The 21,340-nt window shown below is 40.3% G+C and overlaps 2 protein-coding genes and 2 non-coding genes across 5 annotated transcripts; 1 reads left to right on the top strand and 3 right to left on the bottom strand.

Moving 5' to 3' along the window:
- Positions 1–2,987: 2,987 nt before the first annotated feature.
- On the bottom strand, positions 2,988–5,858 carry LOC149383124 (Per1-like family protein). Of its 2 annotated transcripts, none has more exons than XM_089629478.1 (6): positions 5,734–5,858; positions 5,476–5,623; positions 4,910–5,144; positions 4,634–4,830; positions 4,358–4,545; positions 2,988–3,462 (listed from the first exon to the last, which is right to left on the bottom strand). In XM_089629478.1, the coding sequence occupies exons 2-6, from the start codon at positions 5,574–5,576 to the stop codon at positions 3,176–3,178; spliced, it is 1,008 nt and encodes a 335-aa protein (XP_089485604.1). In that variant the 5' UTR covers positions 5,577–5,623; positions 5,734–5,858; the 3' UTR covers positions 2,988–3,175. The 2 variants fall into 2 exon arrangements, with proteins under 2 accessions (XP_089485604.1, XP_089485605.1); XM_089629479.1 differs by having other exon boundaries at positions 5,476–5,598.
- LOC149383126 (small nucleolar RNA snoR86) lies at positions 3,792–3,920 on the bottom strand. Its single transcript, XR_016301944.1, has one exon. It is a non-coding gene; the product is annotated as a small nucleolar RNA snoR86 (small nucleolar RNA).
- LOC149383125 (small nucleolar RNA snoR86) lies at positions 4,072–4,200 on the bottom strand. The gene has a single exon (XR_016301934.1). It is a non-coding gene; the product is annotated as a small nucleolar RNA snoR86 (small nucleolar RNA).
- Positions 5,859–6,038: 180 nt separating the features above from the next.
- Positions 6,039–9,267, top strand: LOC149383123 (uncharacterized). Its single transcript, XM_089628249.1, has 10 exons — positions 6,039–6,190; positions 6,330–6,549; positions 6,639–6,796; positions 6,901–7,046; positions 7,138–7,206; positions 7,292–7,384; positions 7,720–7,881; positions 7,978–8,084; positions 8,456–8,613; positions 8,716–9,267. Exons 1-10 carry the CDS (start codon positions 6,079–6,081, stop codon positions 8,970–8,972), a joined length of 1,482 nt encoding a protein of 493 aa, XP_089484375.1. The 5' UTR covers positions 6,039–6,078; the 3' UTR covers positions 8,973–9,267.
- Positions 9,268–21,340: the final 12,073 nt, after the last annotated feature.

Below are 21,340 nucleotides of genomic sequence, written 5' to 3'. Positions count from 1 at the left end.
AGCGGCGTCTTCCTGAGTTACGGCCCTAAGGAATTTCTTCCGTTGTCGGGCCGAATCTCCATCTTGTGGTCCTCCCAATATGGTGGTCACCACGTGGAGCTGTGGATTGGCGTTGGCGGCAGCCACGGTTCGGTCGGCGGAAGCGGCTGTTCCTCCTCCCTGACCAGACTGTTGTCTGTTCGTGGCGGGGCCCGCAGCGCTAATCATGCGCAACACGAACTCTTTCAGCTCACCCCATTGGATCAAAGCCTCGATTTGCCTTTTAAGGTTGTAGCATTCCGAGGTCAAATGACCGTATTCCCTATGGAAATCACAATATCTAGATCGATCGCGAGTCGCGGGATCCTTTTTCATTGGAGCCGGGGGCGTGAACTTGTCACGTGCCAGAGCCAGGATCCGTTCTGGCGCCGTGTTCAATGGTGTGAACGACGAGTATCCTTTGAAGTTTTCCGCAAGTCACAGCTTCTGGGGCACATGGGGTTGGTTATTAGAAACCTGATTTCCCTTGTTTCGTCTTTTACGGGGTTCGCCTTGATCGTGACTAGGTTCTTCTCGACGACGAGAGCTTTGATTAGTGCTCTTGCGGCCGTCGAGGTAATCTTCGACTCCCATGAAGGTCTTAGCTCGGGTCATTAACTCGGCCATGGTCGAAGGGACACGGTCGACGACTGACTTAAGGAAGTCACTGGTGCGCAGGCCTTCTATGATAGCGGCAATTGCGTCACCGTCATCAAAGCGGTCAACCTTGTTCGACTGTTCAGTGAATCGGGCGAGGTATCGTCTAAGAGACTCGCCACTCTCTTACCTGATTGACCACAGGTACATCTTGGTCTTCTTCTGGACCATAGATGTAGCGAACCCGAGATTATCGATGTGCAAAGAGAATTATACCCGAAATGTATGATCAAAGAAAAAATACACAAAAATTATGTTGACTTTATTCACATAAAAATTATACATGCCACACATTAAATATATAAAATTGATTGGATGAATGGATTAACAAGGAGGGAAAATTGATTGGATGAATGGATTAACAAGGAGGGAAAATTGATTGGATGAATGGATTAACAAGGAGGGAAGAGAAATGAAAAGAAAGTGGTGAACTATAAATTTTTAAAAAGTTTATTGGTATAATGTGAGCAAAGATTATAATTCATCCATTTCTTTGTGTAGTATAAATTAAAATAGAGATGAATGATTGATGTCTTAAATACTAAAATTTCTAAAATGCTATTATTTTTGCATAATAATTATAGTATTAAATGGTATATATGTAATTTACTTTAATTATTTGTTTCCATCTTTCTCATAGTTTTTGGTGGGTCTCACAAAAAATTAATCTCTCTTTCAATCCTTTCATTACCAAACAACACAGTATATTTATTTCTATAGCAAAATTCCTACATCTTGATCCACATCATTCCACTTTCCATCCTACTAAACAAGACCTTAAGATTTCGATTGATCACCTGTGTTCAAGCTAATCAGCTTGTGATCGATACATACATCATTTGAAAAAAGAAATTAGATTAAGCTCTAAAATCTACTCTGCAGAATCTAACAATATCCAAACATTAAAACTTGTAACACATTAACGGAAGTAAACATTTGATAAGAGAACCAAATGTTGTCGCACGAAAATGAACAACTATTGAAAACCTCGGGCGGTTCGATCCAAGGCCGGACCAAGTGATCGCACCCGGGCCAAGAGTGTGAACTCGAAAGTCTCGAGCTAGGTTTTCTCCGATCAACCCGCCTCTCGGGAGAGGTAGGGGGTGAGGAGGAGGAGTGACCGTGCCTTGGGTGTCGGCTCCCTACGTACCCGTGCGTGGGATCAGGTCAGAACGTAGTTCAGGCGCGTGTAGCGCAGTATGAGGCGTAGAACCTTGGTGGAGAAGCGTGCTCGACGAAGGAGACGGGGCACGAGGGGTCCTCGGCGGCGTCTCAGAACTTCGGAGATCGCGTGCGCGTCTAGCGTATTAGACGCGCAAGGGGAACTCTAGTCGAGAACCCTAGGGGCGTGCTTGAGCACCGGGGGGCGTTCAGTCAGAGGGAGCGACGTCCGGGGAGTTCCCGTGAGTGCTTCAGAACCTCTGAGAACGAGAGAGACTTGTGAGAATGCTTCAGGCCAAAAATGGCATCAAGAGAAGCAGAGAAGAGTGAGAAATCGAGCGTATCGATATGAGATGAATGGATGATCTTCCCCTCAATGGGAGTGAGTTTATATAGGTGTTTGGGGACCTTAAGGGGGTCATTTGGCGTCCAGTGGGACTAGGAACGCGCCCCTTTTCAAGAGGAGGCGCGCTAAGGAGCAGCGGCGCACAACCCGCGGCGCGCGGTCTGCGCCGCTCAGCGCGCGGCGCACAACCCGCGGCGCGCGGGCAGCGTTGCTCAATGCGCGCTGCGCGGTCCTGCCGGCGCGGCGCGCGCTAGGCTTCGTCTTTGCGGGCTTTTCGCGATCGTCTCGCTTCCGGGCCCGTTGAGCTATTGTGGGCTTGGTGTTTCGGTTTCATGACACAAATGTTTGTTCGACGGATAGGACTCGAGTCGGTGCTCGACTCGAGGAGACCGACTCGAGGAGCGAAGCTCGACTCGAGGAGACCGACTCGAGGCTCGACTCGAGGAGACCGACTCGAGGCTCAACTCGAAGAGCGAGACTCGACTCGAGGAACCGACTCAAGTCTCAACTCGAGGGGCTAAGCTCGACTCAAGGAGTCAAGAGTTTGGACGAGGGTTTGGAGGCTTGCCGCTCTTCAGGACCTCCGGCCTGACCATCGGCCCTTTGAGCGACGTACCTTCTCGGTATCTCGGGTTTTCCGAAAACGACCGACAACACCAAATACTACACATAAAAATGTGTTATGATTATTAGGTTGTAGTAATGTGTTCAGAAGATATGCAGTGGAAATAATTCCCCCAAAAAAATGGAGACAAGATTTAGAGTACGGTCAGTGAGTGAAAGAAACAAATGTGATTCCAAAGTAGAAAAGCATGATTAATTCTACATAACAAGAAATCTTAGTTGAAAAAATTAATAATAATAATAAAAAAATCTAAAGGATTCTTTCCAAACCCATCTTTTCTTCTGGGTTAGTATGACTACAACCGAAGAAGGAGACACAACAAGAGAGAATTCTAAGCAAAAAAAGCTATGTTTTTTTTTTTTAATTATTTATTTTGCCTTCTTCAAAAGGTTAGAGGTTCGGAATTTGGCGTCGTCTCTGATGAAGCTCCACCAAATGTAGGTGAGAGGGATCGTGGTCGCGTGCCAGAGGGCGTGGGCGTCGAGAAATCCTCGATATGGGGGAAAATCGTAAATCTCGAGGAGCATCGCCAGCGCGCCGGCCACCACCACTGTCCACAGCTTCCACCGGGATGGGTGGCGAGTCACGCCGCCGAATATCGCCCATGTCAGCAATTGCACCGCAGCCATTACCACGCAAACTTTCATGTTCCAACCTGAAATAAAGCATTTAGAATGTCGAGCAAAGTATCGATATAATACCCATGAGAAATATTTACCATTCGAAAAAACGGAGATAAATGAAAAAAAAGCTCGAATTAACGGAATACTGGTTCCCGAAATCCCTGGGTTTTCGTATTGAGATAAATCAAGAGTTGTCACTAGTTTTTTTTTTTTTTCTTTCAGAGAACCATGGCGTCCGGGTTAGACCCGGTTAAATCCACGAGGGTCTAACATTGGTCAGTTCTCACTATTTCCTAGATAGAGTCTCGAAATATCATGTCTGACCAAAAAAGGCTAGTCTATACACCAAATCTAAAATTTAGTTTTGGCGACTTGTTTGGGGCCGTATTCAAAACTGAAAGTATTTGGTAGGCACGGAGAATCACTTTTTGGAGCTTGTTTTAGCCAAACTTCAGTGCAAATTATGCCAACCTTTTCGACGCCTTTCCTCTGCAAATTGGTTTCCCATTTAACAAAAACCCCCTAATTTAAAACCCTAATCTCACCACGTCTAAAAGCAGAATCAATATTCACATACCAATCAGTTTATACCAATTCCATAAATTTAATATGTGAACTTTTGAACAGAAAATTCAAGGAGAAATGTAGCGACTTGTTCGAGGCCGTATTCAAAACTGAAAGAATTTGATAGGCACGGAGAACCGCTTGTAGGACTCGTTATCGCCAACCTTCAATGCAAAACTTCACCAACTTATTCGGCGCATTTGCTCTGCAAATTGGCTTTCTTTCAAACTCAATTAAAAAGCAATAAACTAAACCCTAAGAAAAGACAGAATAAAGAACAATAGCCTAGGATATAACAGAGGAAAGGCGGTGTAAAAACAAGCATATATAAGCTGAGCAAATTTGATATCACAATGTTCATACCGTAATCCATTCTATAGAAGTTGAGGAACAGTATATGGGTAGTGATGAAGGCGAGCAAAGGTGCACCGACCATGACTTGGGCAGCCTCGACAGTCACGTTGAAACTCCTCAGAATCGAGAGAATAAGCGAGTAACCGAGCAACAAAACCGCAGATGAGTAATCCAGCTTCTCCGTCAAATCCACGTCTCTGCATTTTGGCCCGACAAAATGTGTAAAAAGTATATATAAACCGAATGTACAAAAGGCGAAGCGCATAGAAAAAACCGAAACCTCACCGGCTGTGGAAAACGGCGCTCCATAACCAAGAGTTCATCGACAGGAACGCGTAAATGTGCCATAGGAAAGCGAATTCATAGTGAGCCTTCTTGTTCTTCGTCAGAGGCAATTTGTAGTACAAAAGGACGAAAAAAGTCAGCCAACCGTGGAAGTGCGTCGCGAGGTTGAGAGCGGAGAAAATCACGGATAGCGGTTCCTGAAGCAAAAAGGGAATTGGATTTACTTTGTCACAAAAAAAAAGAAAAAAAAAATCGAAAAAAGAAACCAATTCGGACCTGTAATCCGTACACGCGCTTGAACGGCCATTTTCCGTGATACTTTACGGGACCGGAGCCGAGAGTTTCTCGTTCTTTCTCTCTCTCGACCATACAATTGTAGCGGCAATCACTCTGGCACTCCCATTGCTTCCACTTCAAGTAAATGGGTTCTTGAACGTACCACGGACCATTGACAGGCACACCGTTCGACGATAATTTGCATCCAGTTTCTTCACACTCTTTCACACAAACCCTAATCCATTAAAAAAAAAGATAAGAGGAAAGACTAAGAACTTAATTCGATGTTCAAACAAATTAAGGAAGTTTTCTTTCTTTCAATTAACTTAATTCAATGTTCGAAGCTTTTCTTTCTTTCAATAGCTGGCTTCAGATTCTTAGAGCAACTAAGTTAACCAAAAATAAAATAAAAATTCGAAATGTACTCATAAATACATCACTACAGTAATCTGGCTCATCAACTTATTTATTATTATCGCAATCCGGTGAATGATAATGATTAAACTGGAAAAGAAAACCGAGATTATAATTAATCTCAAAACCTCTGAACAACGGTTTATTCATACCTGTAACGTGGATCGGCATCGCCGGAACTGGCTTCGAGAACGCTGACGTGGAACGTAGCCACCACAAGCAAAGCAATGCATAAGCGATTTAGTATCTTCATTAGGTCCAGGTGAGAAGATTCACTGGAACAAATCACCGATTGAACGGCTATAGTAAAACAAACATACCGAAACAGAAAAGAATTCGAATTAAATTTCACAGAATAGAACAAAATGAAAATCAGCGATCGTCAAAACTCTGAAAATTACTGTAATTACATTTGGGGGTGACGATAAATTGATAATCAGTCAGAGTGATTGATTTCGCTCCCAAATCTGTGGATTTCCTCGGCGGCGTAACATTTTATTTTTAAATAATTAATTAATTCTCTAATTTGTTTGTTTTTTTTTAACGATTTTTATTTTATTTTATTGGTTGATCGGAACTTTTAAGGCTTTTCTGTTTGGGCCGAGAGTCTAAGCCCAATCTACATAGACTCAAGTCCAAATGACACAAATAACCTCACCAGAGTTCCGTATTTTCCATCCATACCTTTCGTCTCGCTGTGTAATATATTCCCGCTTTTTAATTTTATCATTAAATGTGACGTGCTTAAAGCAAATATGGCTACTTGTGGTACAACAGGCAAAAGCTTTTTCGTTTTTCTGCTTCTTTTCCTCTGGACTACTCGTTGTTGGTCTATCTCAGAACTATCACCGAATCAACTTTCTTTAGGTACTGAAATTCGCCTTTTTTTTTTTTTTTTTTTTTTTTAATTTCGATTTCTTTCTTCAGAGCTTCAGAATTAAACAATTATGCGTTTCTGAAATGGATTTTTATGCTTTTCTAAGTGCTAATTTTTGGATTTTTGTAGTTGTTGGTTCTTCTACTAAAAAGCTGAGATTACCTCATGGCTTGGAGACGAAATTTTGTCATGATTCGAAGTTTAAATCTTCAATGGCATGTGAAAGAATTCACATCCATGGATTGTCTAGGGTTAAGAATCTGGATAAACTCGCACACTCGGTGATTGTCAAGATATCAGGAAGGAATTCTGGTGTTTACTTGCCAAAGGCCCAAGTTTGTTTCCACATGTGAGTCGATCATCTTCGAACTCTTTCCAATTGGATTCAATGGAAGAAATTACCAGATTTATAGAAATTGATGCCCAATTTTTTGTTAGGAATACAACTTTGGGGATAGGAATGTGTCCTGATAAGAACTGGGAGACAATTTCGAACAGTTCATGGGCTCGTTCCATCTCGCCTTTCGACCACCATTTGTTAGATATAAGAACGGTTGGTTCGTCCTTGGAAAGCTTCGAGGTTTCCATTGAAGAAGGTAAGTTCGATTTTATTAATATTTTTTTTTCTCTTTAGTCTAAAGACTCTAAACCTTACATTTATCATATTGGTTCAGTAAACTTTTTATAATTATTCTTGCAGAATTTTGTCTATACCGTGTAGTTTATCTGGTATTGGGCATATTTATGATGAGTTTGAACTACTCTCTGAGCCACTCGGCAGTGTTTTACTACGCTGGTTGTGTAGCTAGTGGAGCCATTCTTGTGATATTAATGGTGTTTTTTCAGGTAATGAAGCTTACTAAAGAGAATAATGCTCTATCTCACTTCCTTTTTTTTTGACGAGTCAATATTATATCTGTTTTCTTTGGTTGAACAGGGATTGAGAAAGGTGATGCAGATTTTTCCCACCAGTCCGAAGACCGCGCTTTTAATTTACTCATCTATCGTGGGTATCTGCCTGAAATCCCTCTTAATCCGCCAATCTCTTTAACAGTTATGAATCTTGATCTCACTATATTTGATTTTATTAGGTCGGGTTACTATCGTTTCTCTTATACCACTTCCACACGTTTTGGCGTTCAATTCTGACGGAGGTTGGAATAGATGAAGTCTTCTCCTATATTGTAAGTTATTGCGGATCTGAAACTTGCTTTGTCGCTCGGCTAAAAGATCTTGTAATCTTGTTATAACCTGGAATTCTTAGGCCAGAGAGTTTAGTTTCGTTCGGTTGTAAAACACCAACACCCATACATATATAGTTGTGGGTTTGAGTAATTAAAAAATCTACTAAAATATCATATAGTAATGATAAGAAAAACTCTGAATCCTGAGTATCTTTTCAAGTTCAGTGCCGACCAAGAATCAAATGTTGGCTCAAACTTATTATCAAGTATATCTGTTAAATGATTTTAGTCCTGAGAAGATTCCTATTTCATTTTTCATGGTTGATTACTTGCAGTTGGGGGTATTTCTGCTGGCTTTTATTGTTTTAGACGGATCATGGGTGGGCTTCTGGTTAGTTCGCAAATGTATACTAACAGAAGAAGGATCGGTTGATTCAAGAACAGCCCGGTTTGTCGAATCGTCGATCGGAATCTTAGCTGGTCTTTTGATTATTCAGGTTGTCTATTCTTTTCGATCCATTGTGTCTGAATGAATGTATTATCATAAGTTTTACCAGTTGCTTTATCGACATCTATTATGTCCAACCTTTCAGAGTTCCCTGGACCTCAAACTGAGATCTGTAGCTCTATTGTTTGGAATGGCTGTGTCTTTACTCCTGAAAAGAATCTTTAAACTACGGATCTTTCGCCGTATTTACAGGTGAGGCTCTGATTGCACTTGTGTCCAGTATCAATAGGAATGTGTTAGGATTTATGATAATTAGTAGATGATTAAGAGTTGAGATATAGGATAGTTATAAGTCGTTAGTCTATATATAAGATCTATTATGATAGAAAAAAGGCACACTGATTGTACTAGAATTGCGGGAAGAGGAAAACTATCTTTCTTACTTTGTTTACCAGAAAATAACATAAATGAGCGAGGTTCTTCACGGAATGATGTTGGAATTGAGAAGAAAGATGAAACATTTGTTATTCAATTGTCAAAAATCTTGGTAGTTCGTCGCGTGTATTGTAGATCATATTTTTTATTTTTTGCCTGGTGAATGATTTTTCTTCATGCTTGAGCAGAAAAGTGAAGAAATTGTTTAGAAGGCAGCACGGTTCGTTAACTACTGATGATTCGATTGCCGAGGATTACATGCTTAACACACCGAGCAATGAAGATCTCAGATTCCCAAGTCGATCTGAAAGGTTCCACGTTTCTCCATTGCCAACTGCATATCATGGTATATACGCTTTGTGTTCGATACTAAAAAGGAAAACTAAAGGTTTTCATATTATTACATTGGACATGTATTTTTCTTATACGCTCTTTATTTTATTTTCAGATTTTATTGGGAGTAGTAGTAGCAACTCAAGTCAGTTACACCTTTCCACTTTCCACACCACACCCGAGAGGAGGAGATTCTCGAAACCCGAATGGGAAAAGTTCACCAGAGACTCCACGAAGAAAGCCATGGGAGATCTCGTCTCTTCTCCCGATTTCAGTAGATGGGTTTCCGAAAATGCAGACAGAATCACCATAACTCCACCGAGCGGGACTAGAGCCGAACATCATCAACGCAAGTGGTTTCAATGGTTTTAGAGAGAGAGAGAGAGAGAGAGAGAGAGAGAGAGAGAGAGAGAGAGAGAGAGAGGAGTCGTCTTGAGACTTGAGAGGATCGGTGTGTTGACTTCTTTGTGAGTCTTACAGTAATATATACATTTACCATTCAGTTTTTGTATAATGGGGTGTTTTGTGATTTAACTAATATGATATATGTGTGTGTAGAAGTGCAGATTCATTAAAGCCTTGGAAAAATTAGTCTGTTCAGTCATGGACATTAAGACCAAATGTAGTAGGGTTTTTTTTTTTTTTTTTTTTTTTTTTTTTTTTTTTTTTTTTTAATCATGACTCAAGTTCATAAGTTTTATTTTTTACTAGAAGAATGACCAGGTTTTGGAGCTTTTAGCATTTCTCAATGAAATTTAGAGACACAAAAAGATTATATAGAGGACACATGGACCCTGAAACAACCTTTGCTATAAATGAAAATCTAACTAAGTGCAAATTACAAACGCTGGTTTGTTTATTAGAGTACGTGCATGCAAATATATATCCAAACATTACGAAATTAAGATAAGCACAGGGATATGAATTGTGGCCTTAGGCAAAAACTGAGGCCTTTTTTATATATAAAAAAATAGCAAGACATCAAATAGAAAACAAAGACAACATAATCTCTAACCACTACTTCAAAAGCAAATTAAATTAATACATTACTCTTTATATATTGTTAATCGCGTTTTTGGATTAGCATTCAGAACCGTCCGTGGTTCGATCTAGGGTCAGACCCTATGACCGCACGTAGGTCAGGTGTGGTGAAGTTCTTCTATTCTCGTCGTCTTTGTCTAACCAAAAAGTGGTTTCCGGCCCCTCGTCACTTCGCCAATAGTCGGTCTTCGTGTTCTTCACGCTCTTCGTGTTCTTCACGTTCTTCGCGCGCGTTCTTCGAGTTCTTTGCGTTCTTCGCGTTCTTCACGTTCTTTTCCGGTTTTTTTTGGTGTTTTGAGAGCTTTTGGGAATTTTGGGAGATTTGAGAGTTTTGAGAGCTTCTAGAAGTTTATGAGATTTGAGAGCTTTTTGTTCTCTTGGAATTTTTTTTGGATCCTGGCGCTAGAGGGAAGGGTATTTATAGAATTTTGAATGTGCAAAGTTATGGAAACTTGGTCGGAGGGATCCTCCGGTTTTGTGGATTTTACCGGAGGGATCCTCCGGTTTTGTGGATTTTACCGGAGGGATCCTCCGGTTTTGTGGGTTCTACAGGAGGGATCCTCCGGTTTTGTGGGTTCTACTGGAGGGATCCTCCGGTTTTGTGAGTTTTACCGGAGGGATCCTCTGGTTTTGTGAGTTTTACCGGAGGGATCCTCCGGTTTTGTGAGCTTTACCGGAGGGATCCTCCGGTTTTGTGAGTTTTACCGGAGGGATCCTCCGGTTTTGTGGGTTCTACCGGAGGGATCCTCCGGTTTTGTGGGTTCTACCGGAGGGATCCTCCAGTTTTGTGAGTTTTACCGGAGGGATCCTCTGGTTTTGTGAGTCCTGGCAGAGGGGTCCTCCGGTTTTGCGTCGTTTTTGCATTTGGATTGTCGTTTATCCCATACGAAAAATGACGCCATAACATTAACCCCCCAAGTTTTACGTGCGACTCGTCGTGCGTGAAACTATAATTTTTCGGTACCATTTCGAACATTCCGGTGAACTTGGACGTGTAAGCTTCAATTACCTAGATCTTTTTCGAATTTTTGCTCACTATTTTTTTTAAACACAACTTCTGTGACTTGGCGAGGTGGGCTGAGACATCGTCCGAAACCCTCCACCTTGCGAGGTGAGGTCTCTTTTTTTTTTGTGAGTCTCGACGGTGCGAGCTCTTTTAATTTTTTTTGTTAGAGTCTCGACGGCGCGAGCTCTTAATAAACCTTTTTTTTTGCGAGAGTCTCGACGGCGCAAGCTCTTATATTTTTTGGAGAGTCTCGACGGCGCGAGCTCTTATATTTTTTTTTTGTTAGAGTCTCGACGGCGCGAGCTCTTTATATATTTTTTTATTAGAGTCTCGACGGCGCGAGCTCTTTTATTTTTTTTTTGTTAGAGTCTCGACGGCGCGAGCTATTTTTTTGTGAGAGTCTCGACGGTACGAGCTCTTTATATATTTTTTTTATTAGAGTCTCGACGGCGCGAGCTCTTTTATTTTCTTTTTGTTAGAGTCTCGACGGCGCGAGCTCTTTTTTGTGAGAATCTCGACGGCGCGAGCTCTTTATATATTTTTATTAGAGTCTCAACGGCGCGAGCTCTTGTTTTTGTTAGAGTCTCGACGGCGCGAGCTCTTTATATATTTTTTTCATTAGAGTCTCGACGGCGCGAGCTCTTTTATTTCTTTTTTGTTACAGCCTCGACGGCGCGAGCACTCTCTTTTTTTTTGTTAGAGTCTCGACGGCGCGAGCACTTTTCTTTATTGTTATTAGAGTCTCGACGGCGCGAGCTCTTTCTCTTTTTTTTTGTTAGAGTCTCGACGGCGCGAGCTCTTATATATTGTGAGAGTCTCGACGGCGCGAGCTCTTTTTTTTTTAGAATCTCGACGGCGTAAGCTCTTCATATATTTTTATTAGAGTCTCGACGGCGCGAGCTCTTTTTTTGTTAGAGTCTCGACGGCGGGAGCTCTTTATATATTTTTTAATTAGAGTCTCGACGGCGCGAACCCTTTTTTTTGTTAGACTCTCGACGGCGCGAGCTCTTTATATATTTTTTTATTAGAGTCTCGACGGCGCGAGCTCTTTTATTTTTTTTTTGTTAGAGCCTCGACGGCGCGAGCGCTCTCTTTTTTTGTTAGAGTCTCGACGACGCGAGCTCTTTTTATTTTTTTTATTAGAGTCTCGACGACGCGAGCTCTTTCTCTCTGTTTTTTTTTAAGAGTCTCGACGGCGCGACTCTTTTATTTTATTTTTGTTAGAGCCTCGACGGCGCGAGCGCTCTCTTTTTTTGTTAGAGTCTCGACGGCGCGAGCTCTCTTTATTTTTTGTTAAAGTCTCGACGGCGCGAGCTCTTTTTTTTGTTAGAGTCTCGACGGCGCGAGCTCTTTATATATTTTTTTCATTAGAGTCTCGACGGCGCGAGCTCTTTTATTTTTTTTGTTAGAGTCTCGACGTCGCGAGCTCTCTTTATTTTTGTTAGAGTCTCGACGACACGAGCTATTTATATATTTTTTTATTCAAAAAATTGGCTGCTTAAGCCACAGAATGTGTAGCGATTTAAAATTGGCCAACCTTTCGTTAATATGCTGTAAATAGTCATATTGCTTACGTCGCAGCTTATTAAGTAAATTAGGTTTACACTTTTGCCCTTATGTAACTCGCAGAAACCGAATAGGGAAGTTTTCAAATTTGAAATTTCCTGCAGATTTTGAAAATTAATAGCCCATTTATTGTTATGTTTTTGGAAGTTTTTAGCGTTGACTTTAGGTAATTAGTATCTATTTTCGTGGTTAAACCCTGTAAATATATTCTTCATTTATTGATATTATTTTGTCTTCCATATATTCATAATTTCCAGAATTTTCGTGCTCAAAATATTTCCAGAATTTTTTTTTCAGTTCAAATATACTGTAAATAAGCTTCTTATTTACAATGAATATACTGTAAATATGCTTTGTATTTATAATGAATATACTGTAAATATGCTTCTTATTTACACGAATATACTATAAATATGTTTTCTATGAACAGCAACCAAAAAAAAAAACTGTTCTTTATTCGACCTCCCGAGCTCGGCCTCCATTCGACTTCCCGAGCTCGGCCTCCACTCGACCTCCCGAGCTCGGCCTCCATTCGACCTCCCGAGCTCGGCCTCCACTCGGCCTCCCGAGCTCGGTCTCCACTCGACCTCCCGAGCTCGGCCTCCACTCGACCTTTCCGACTTGATTTATTCCCCTTTTCTTGGCTTTCTTCGGTTTTTTTTTTCTTTGAGGGGGTTTTCCTCGCCATTGTTCTTTACCACAGCGAGTTCGTGTGTTAATAAAAAAAAAACAGGAAAACAAATATCACAGTGTTAGCGATTTGTAAATTCTGTCGATTTCATAGACATGCAAAGCCACTTATAAAAACAAGACCGAAACAAATCGTATTTTTGATTTATTTACTAACCTCTGTTCGTTCTTCTTCGTCGTGTCTGTATTTCTTCTCTGGGTTTCGATTTCGATTGTAAATAAAAGTGTTGACTCTTATTTCCGGTTCAAATTTGAGCAGTTTCTTCTTCGCGATTTTTTGGGCCTCTTTTTTTTTTTTTTGAAAACAATTTTTTGGAGCGGTTGCGTGTTAATGTGAACGCAGCTCCCTGTTTTAATTACTCCTCGATTTTCGTGTGCATTAATTTCCAAATATTAGAGCTGATCACGTATTAATTACCCGGAAGATAGTGGGCGGGAAACTGTAAGGGTAGTCTCGGCCAATTTTTATTGTAAATAAATCCTACTGGCTATTTACCACTTATTTACAGAATGGTGGCTAAAAATAAATTGCCTATTTTCAGGAAGCTATTTAGCTTAATTACCCTTTTTTATTAGAGTCTCGACGACGCGAGCTCTTTTATTTTTTTTTTGTTAGAGCCTCGACGGCGCGAGCGCTCTTCTTTTTTGTTAGAGTCTCGACGGCGCGAGCTCTCTTTATTTTTGTTAGAGTCTCGACGGCGCGAGCTATTTATATATTTTTTATTAGAGTCTCGACGGCGCGAGCTCTTTAATTTTTATTTTAGTTTTTGTTAGAGACTCGACGGCGCGAGCGCTCTCTTTTTTTGTTATTTGTGAGAGGTCTCGACTCCGCGAGCTCTCTATTTTTTTGTGAGAGGTCTCGACTCCGCGAGCTCTCTTATTCTTTTGTGAGAGGTCTCGACTCCGCGAGCTCTCTATTATTTTTAGAAAGATCTCGACTCCGCGAGCTCTCTATTTTTTTAGTGGGAGATCTCGACGCCGCGAGCTCTCTATTTTTTTTTTATGAGAGGTCTCGACTCCGCGAACTCTTTTTTTTTTTTTTTTTTTTTTTTGTGAGAGGTCTCGACTCCGCGAGTTCTCTTCGTTTTGCGGAAGGGTCCGTTGGGACGTTAATTATTTTGTTGTGCTGGCCTCGTCTTCTAGCCGAGGGGTCGTCAAGGACTTCATCTCGTAGGCCGGACTCTCCGTTTTGTCGAGGGGCTCCGTCGGGGGTAGTTTCACGTCGTGGGAGATTTATCATCTCGTCGAGGGACTTCGTCATGTCACGCGTGTCCCATCGAGTGGTCTGTTAAGCGGGTCTGTCTAGGACGCCGTCTTGTCAAGCATGACTCATTGCTTTGCCGAGCGGTGCATCGCATCACTTTGATAGAAGGTGTGTGGTCCTGGTCGTTGGCGGGATGTCGTGCGGAACGACTTGATGCGGTGCTCAACGGATCTTATTTCTTTTAATATATTTATTCTATGTTTATATTTATATATATGTATTATGTTTATATATATATATATATATATATATCTCTCTCTCTCTCTCTCTCTATATATATATATATACCTTTTATATATATGTTTCTATACATTTTCACACATAATCTGTATATGTATATATGTGTTTATTTTCTTTTGTTGGGTTCTCGTTGCGTGTGAGTCGGCGCACGAGTAGTCGGCCATGGACCAGAATCTTGGTGCGGGAATCCTAGGCGACGAGGTCGCGGTAGATGAATCTCCGGCACAAGGTCGCGTCTTCGGCATGAATTTGGGCTCGCGGCCTCAATCAGGTTTTCGTAAGGGTTAGCGGCGCGGAGACCTTCGGCGGTGTTTTCTGCGCAGGAATCTTCGGCGGCTCCGTGGTCTACGGCGTCTCTGCTCCAAGTGGGTTCGTCGGAGAGGAAGAAGGTGAAGACCTTTTTCTACACCGTCACGAACTGAGTCTCCGTAGATGGCGTTACACCAGCTCCGAATGAGCTTTACGGTTGAGCTCCGGCGAGGAATGTTTCGTGAAGGTGTGACAAGAACGAACCAGTGGGCAGCGTTATTCTCCGACGAGTGGAGAATAAAGATGAAATCTTCTTCTCTTTTCTTCTTAATTTTTCTTGAGCGTGTCTGTTGTTGGCGACGCAGATCAGCCGGTGAGTCCTCGGCGGGTTCCAGCTCGTCGAAGGTTGGGTTCGTAGCGTCTCGGTGTCCTTCTCTGTGTCCAGAGGTGGGAGACTCGCCAGTCACCGCGCGAGCTGAGGTCAGGAGATGGCTTCAGCAACATCTTCGGCCTCTGTTATCATCTGGGATCTCGGAAAGCCGTGCTCTCCTTCTCCGGTGATGGAAGATTGAGATGACGATCTCGAGCTCCGTCGGAAAAAAACCACCTCCTCTGCTGTGCCAGCGGCAGTGAACGGAGAGGGACAGTTGAGCGACATTTCCTTCCCTTTTTTGTGATGCTCACGGCAAGTCAGAATCAATGAAGAATTTTCTCCCTTTTCTCCATTTTTTCCCGTGTAAATGGAAGAGAGAAAAAATGGGCTTCCGGAGAAAGTCTCTTTTGCTTTTACTTTCTTTCAATATTTTTTTTAGAGTGTGAGAGAATCCATTGATTGCGATATTATCGAGATCGCCTCGCGGGATTGTTGGGATCTCCTAACAAAATTGTCGATATCACTCCATTTCCTGTGTTTGCCAAGAATGTCGAGGGATCTGTTCTGTTACGTCGTTCCACCTCACGGGCGTTATGGCGAGGGCGGGCTCTTCTTCCAAAGTTTGTTGGTCGTGTCGCAACGAACGAATGCCTTGTGACGGTCGTTTTTGGTCTTGAGATTTTCTCGCGGAGAGAAAATATTTGCTAGCGGGAATGTCGTGGTTGTTCTCGAGATCCCCTCCTTCTAGCGCCAAAATGTTAATCGCGTTTTTGGATTAGGATTCAGAACCGTCCGTGGTTCGATCTAGGGTCAGACCCTATGACCGCACGTAGGTTAAGTATGGTGAAGTTCTTCTATTCTCGTCGTTTTTGTCTCACCGAAAAGTGGTTTCCGGCCCCTCGTCACTTCGCCAATAGTCGGCCTTCGTGTTCTTCACACTCTTCGTGTTCTTCACGTACTTAGCGTTCTTTGCGTTCTTCGCGTTCTTCACGTTCTTTTCCATTTTTTTTTGGTGTTTTGAGAGCTTTTGGGAATTTTGGGAGATTTGAGAGTTTTGAGAGCTTCTAGAAGTTTATGAGATTTGAGAGCTTTTTGTTCTCTTGGAATTTTTTTTGGATCCTGGCGCTAGAGGGAGGGGTATTTATAGGATTTTGAATGTGCAAAGTTATGGAAACTTGGTCGGAGGCATTCTCCGGTTTTGTGGATTTTACCGGAGGGATCCTCCGGTTTTGTAGGTTTTACCGGAGGGATCTTCCGGTTTTGTGGGTTCTACCGGAGGGATCCTCTGGTTTTGTGAGCTTTACCGGAGGGATCTTCTGGTTTTGTGAGTTTTACCGGAGGGATCCTCTGGTTTTGTGAGCTTTACCGGAGGGATCCTCCGGTTTTGTGAGTTTTACCAAAGGTGTCCTCCGGTTTTGTGGGTTCTACCGGAGGGATCCTCCGGTTTTGCGTCGTTTTTGCATTTGGATTGTCGTTTTTCCCATACGAAAAATGACGCCATAACATATATCACAAAAAAAAATCTTTATTTTGAGAAATTTATGTAGAGCTCTATTTTGAGAGTTAACCAAATCTTATTCTCTCTTTTTCTTCAATTTTTCATGACACGAAGAAAAATTTCAACAAGAAATATAACTAATAAAGCAAATTAACAACAAAAAATAAAATTGCTAACAAGCAATAATAATATAAAATTCAAAGGCTCAAACTATGAAATTAGAAAGATAGAAACATGGAAATTCATGAACAAATTGCTTCAAGCTTTTACGACGATTTATTTTTTTCTCCTTTGTCTTCTCTATGTTTGTTTTAAGATGGAGAATTTCTTTTCAAGAAAAAATGAAAGAGCAAATACTGATACTTCTTGACGTTTAAATGTCTATTTTATTTCTAAAACCTTTCTCACACGTTTAAGATTCATTTGTCTCACACTACATTAAAAGCCCATTGCCAAACCCTACAAAGAATCTAACTAATAGATAATGTACAAAATTACAAAGTAAAGGGACATTAAGTCTAGTCTATTGAGCTCTAAACAATAACAAACCCATGTGTAATAAACAGACAAAAAACAATGAAGCTTTTTTTTTCTTTTTTTTTTTTGTTTTTCTTCAAAACAGTGAGGCCCTAGGCAATTGCCTATATTGCTTAAGGGTAAATATTATTTGTACACCAACTTAGATATAAAATAATCGGCTTTTACGTGAAATTCCTCACAAGTCGCAAGAAATTTAATGTTTTTGGTTTTCTGAAAATGATCGACAACTATAACGTTACATTATTGTGTTTGGTTTGACAATGTAATGTGATGTAAAAAAAGATAAATATGCGCTTGTGATAATTTATATATTAAAAAAATTAGGTTGTGATGTTATTAGTAATAATTTAATGTAGTTCAAAATATAATTCTTGTTTGGCATAAGCATCACGGTCTTCTATAGTACTTATTAACTATTAATTTTTGGGTCGGCTAGGTATCTAGCCCAAATTAGTTACATTCCTTTAAATTCTAGCCTAACTATCATTTAAATTAGATAACTAGCTCAATCCACTACCAAACAATATTATATTCCTATCTTACCCCTCATCAAATACACATCAAAATTTTCGCCTTCGACTCCGAATCTTTCCATCCTTCGATATTGCCTCCGAACTCTCTGTCGATTTCGAATACTTCAATCCTCCGATATTGCCTCCGACCTCTTTTTCCGCCACCAATTTTCTGATTTTGCCACTTCCGAAGCCGACGAAGACGTCTCCGTTCTCATACTTGGAAAAAATGGTAAGTAAATATTATTTCCAATTCGATTAACCTATAGAACACCATAATCGAAACCATAGCCCGTATCTCCGATCAATTCTTTGTTAGATTAACTATAAAATATGGTAAATATTATTTCTAATTTGATTAACCCATAGAACACCATAACCAAAACGCTGAAACTTTAATGGTAAATAATATTCACAGTCCGACCATTCGATAGTAAATATTATTTACCATTCGAAAAAGAAAAATACTTGTCTCCAATTTGGCGAACGATTCCATGATTCAAATCCGATGATGAATAACTGGAAAAAATTTGGAATTAACAAACAGATAAGAACGAAGTTTTATGAAACCAAAGAACCTAAACACCTACACTAGACAAACATAAACTAAGAAGGATTAAATGACTAACCTAGACAAACAGATAATATAAGAACATTAGAAGAACATCTATGAAATTGACGATCCTAAACATCTATTCCAAATGAGTCGTCGAATATCCTGGTTGCAAATCGCAGGATAATTTTAATGGTAAATAATATTTACAGTCCGACCATTCTATAGTAAATATTATTTACCATTCGAAAAAGAAAAATACATGACTCCGATTTAGCGAACGATTCCATGATTCAAATCCGATGATGAATAACTGTAAAACATTTGGAATCGACGAACAAATAAGAACAAAGTTTTATGAAACCAAGGGCAATTTTGGAAGAGTGAGAAATTTGGGCTATTTACCTAGATAAATGGATAGTTGAGTTATAATTTAAAAGTCCCTTGTATAAGTAGGCTAGTTGTTTACAAATCTCTTAATTTTTTATTTTGACAAAAAAAACATCTATGGTGGTTGAAGTGTTTTTCTTTTTCTCTTTCACAATAAGTGTAAGACGAAATAATAAATAATAAAAATTCTGTGTCAAAATAACAACAACAAACAATTATTAAAGACCTATAATACCGATATAACATTTATATTTAAGTTATTGACATATGAGATAACTAACAATAATATATATAATATAGTTTGTATCTAAGTATATATTACGACATATATTATAGAGTGATTGTCGTTTGTACATATCGAGCCTAGTGGTGTCGTTTTACTAAGCTATATATACCGCTGTACAGTGTATTTTTGGTGATTAATTCAATCAATCGAACACTTTGTTCGCACCACATTTCTTCTCTCTCTCTCTCTAAACAACAAATCTCATATATTCTCGATCTCGATATGCAATATGGTATTAGAACATTTCTTTCCGCGTTCGTAGATTCAATCGAGATCTCCTTTCTTCGATTCAGATCAAACTTCTTTCTTCAGCTCGTCTTTGCTCAGTTTTTCGTCTTCGATTGCTAATGGAGGAGAGTCAAGGTTCTCCGATCAATTCAAGCTATGTTTTGCAGCGATCTGGTGCAGAAGAGCAAATGAATCCGTTTTATCTCCATCACTCTGATAATCCAGGAACAATTCTCGTTTCTCAGCCTCTCACCGGTGATAACTATGTCTCTTGGAGTCGTGCAATGTTGATATCTCTCTCAGTGAAGAATAAACTTGGTTTCATCGACGGTACAATCTCTAAACCTCTTTCTACAGATATTTCTCTTCATAATTCGTGGATTAGAAAGAATAATATTGTGATATCCCGGTTATTGAATTCTGTGAGTAAGGAAATTTCTTCTAGCGTTTTGTTCTCTGATTCTGCTCGTGAAATTTGGATTAATCTCCAAGAGCGATTTCAACAGAGTAATGGACCTAGAATTTTTCAATTGAAGCGTGAGATTGCTACTTTGAGTCAGAATCAAATATCTGTTGGTGCATATTTTACTTGTTTGAAGTCAGCTTGGGAAGAACTGAATAATTTCAGACCTAGTTGTACCTGTGGCAAGTGTACTTGTGGAGGAGTGAAAAGTTTGAATGCTTTTCATCAAGCTGAGTATGTTATGGCATTTCTCATGGGATTGAATGAGACGTATGTCAATACGAGAGGTCAAGTGTTACCCATGGATCCAATTCTTTCGATAAACAAAGTTTTCTCTCTTGTGTCTCAAGAAGAAAAGCAGCGTTCTATCGGATCTGAATTGTTTAGTACTCAAGACACCTCTAATGCCATGGCTATGGCTATGAAAGATGAGGCTCAACGAAAGACTTGGAATCAAAAGAAAGACAAGCCGATTTGCGTCATTGCAAGGTTTCAGGTCATACTATGGAGAAATGCTACAAGTTGCATGGTTTTCCGATTGGATACAAGTCCAAGTTCAAGTCTCGGGCAAATGCTGTTGAAGCCAAGCCTGGAAATCAGAACAACAATGGAGATCAAGCTCAGCCTATGCACTCTCTGACTTTGGAGCAGTATCAACAACTCATGGTTATGCTCTCAGCTCACTCGATTCAGACTCAACAATCCACTACTCAAGATCAAGTCAATGCCACTACCTTTATGGAAGGTAATCATGAAGTTACAGTACATGTAAATGCATCATTTGCATCACGACATTCATGGATTCTAGACTCAGGAGCAACCAAACATGTTTGTCCAGAGAAATCTTTGTTCATGAATTTGAGAGCATTGATAAATTCCACTGTTACATTGCCGAATAATCAAATTATTCTAATGCATCATTGTGGTGATATAAGATTCAGCGAGCGCTTGTTACTCAGGAATGTTCTGTATGTTCCTGGATTCATGCACATCTTGCTATCGGTTGGATCATTGACTTAAGATTCACAAGCTATGGTCATCTTTACAGCTAATGGATTTTTCATACAAGATATAAACAGTTTGAGGATGATTGGCAAGGGTAACAAGCGTGACGAACTCTACATTTTAGGTGGAGATTTGGAGATGCATTCAATGGTCAATAAAGTGTCAGCGCAGCTATGGCATGATAGATTAGGACACCTTTCTTTCAAAGTGCTAGATTCTCTGAGAAGTGTTCTCAATTGTCAGAGTTTTAGTACAGAGAAACCTTGTCTTATTTGTCCTTTAGCTAAACATAGACGCTTACCTTTATTTCAAACAATAGACTCTCAGATACAGCGTTTGATTTGATACACTGCGACATTTGGGGTCCACTTCATGAACCTTCTTACTCAGGATTCAGATATTTATTGACATTGGTGGATGATTGTAGCAGATTTTTTTGGATATTTTTTTAATGAAACAGAAAACAGACGTCTATCCATTAATTCCAAGATTCTGTAATATGATATCTACTCAATCAATGTAAAAATCAAGAGATTCAGATTTGACAATGCGGCTGAGTTGATATTCTATGACTTCTTTGCTAAGGCATGAATTTTACATCAATTCACATGTGTTTAAACGCCTCTGCAAAACTCAGTTGCTGAGCGAAAGCATTAACACTTGCTGAATGTGGCTCGTGCCTTATTCTTCAAATCAAGAGTCCCACTCAAATTTTGGTCACATTGTGTTCTTTCAGCCACTTTTCTGGTCAACAGATTTCCCTCTCCGGTCTTGAGAAATATTTCTCCTTTTAAAAAATTGTTCAACACGGTACCAGACTACAACATGCTCAAAGT

This window comes from Urtica dioica, chromosome 10, assembly GCF_054948205.1.
Source record: "Urtica dioica subsp. dioica isolate 48M chromosome 10, U.dioica_male_clone48M_v1_H2, whole genome shotgun sequence".
In the NCBI taxonomy this organism is placed as follows: Eukaryota; Viridiplantae; Streptophyta; class Magnoliopsida; order Rosales; family Urticaceae; genus Urtica; species Urtica dioica.
This window is presented reverse-complemented; position numbering and strand designations above follow the sequence as displayed.

What these genes read in the sequence shown, in the direction of transcription:
- LOC149383124 (XM_089629478.1), bottom strand. Translation starts at nt 5,576, where the DNA reads ATGAAGATACTAAATCGCTTATGCATTGCTTTGCTTGTGGTGGCTACG. An exon ending in AGCGCGTGTACGGATTACAG is followed by an intron (nt 4,831 to 4,909) that starts GTCCGAATTGGT and finishes TTTTTGCTTCAG; the next exon opens with GAACCGCTATCCGTGATTTT. An exon ending in CTTCTATAGAATGGATTACG is followed by an intron (nt 3,463 to 4,357) that starts GTATGAACATTG and finishes GCTTTATTTCAG; the next exon opens with GTTGGAACATGAAAGTTTGC.
- LOC149383123 (XM_089628249.1), top strand. Translation starts at nt 6,079, where the DNA reads ATGGCTACTTGTGGTACAACAGGCAAAAGCTTTTTCGTTTTTCTGCTT. An exon ending in ACCGAATCAACTTTCTTTAG is followed by an intron (nt 6,191 to 6,329) that starts GTACTGAAATTC and finishes GGATTTTTGTAG; the next exon opens with TTGTTGGTTCTTCTACTAAA. An exon ending in CTGGTCTTTTGATTATTCAG is followed by an intron (nt 7,882 to 7,977) that starts GTTGTCTATTCT and finishes CCAACCTTTCAG; the next exon opens with AGTTCCCTGGACCTCAAACT.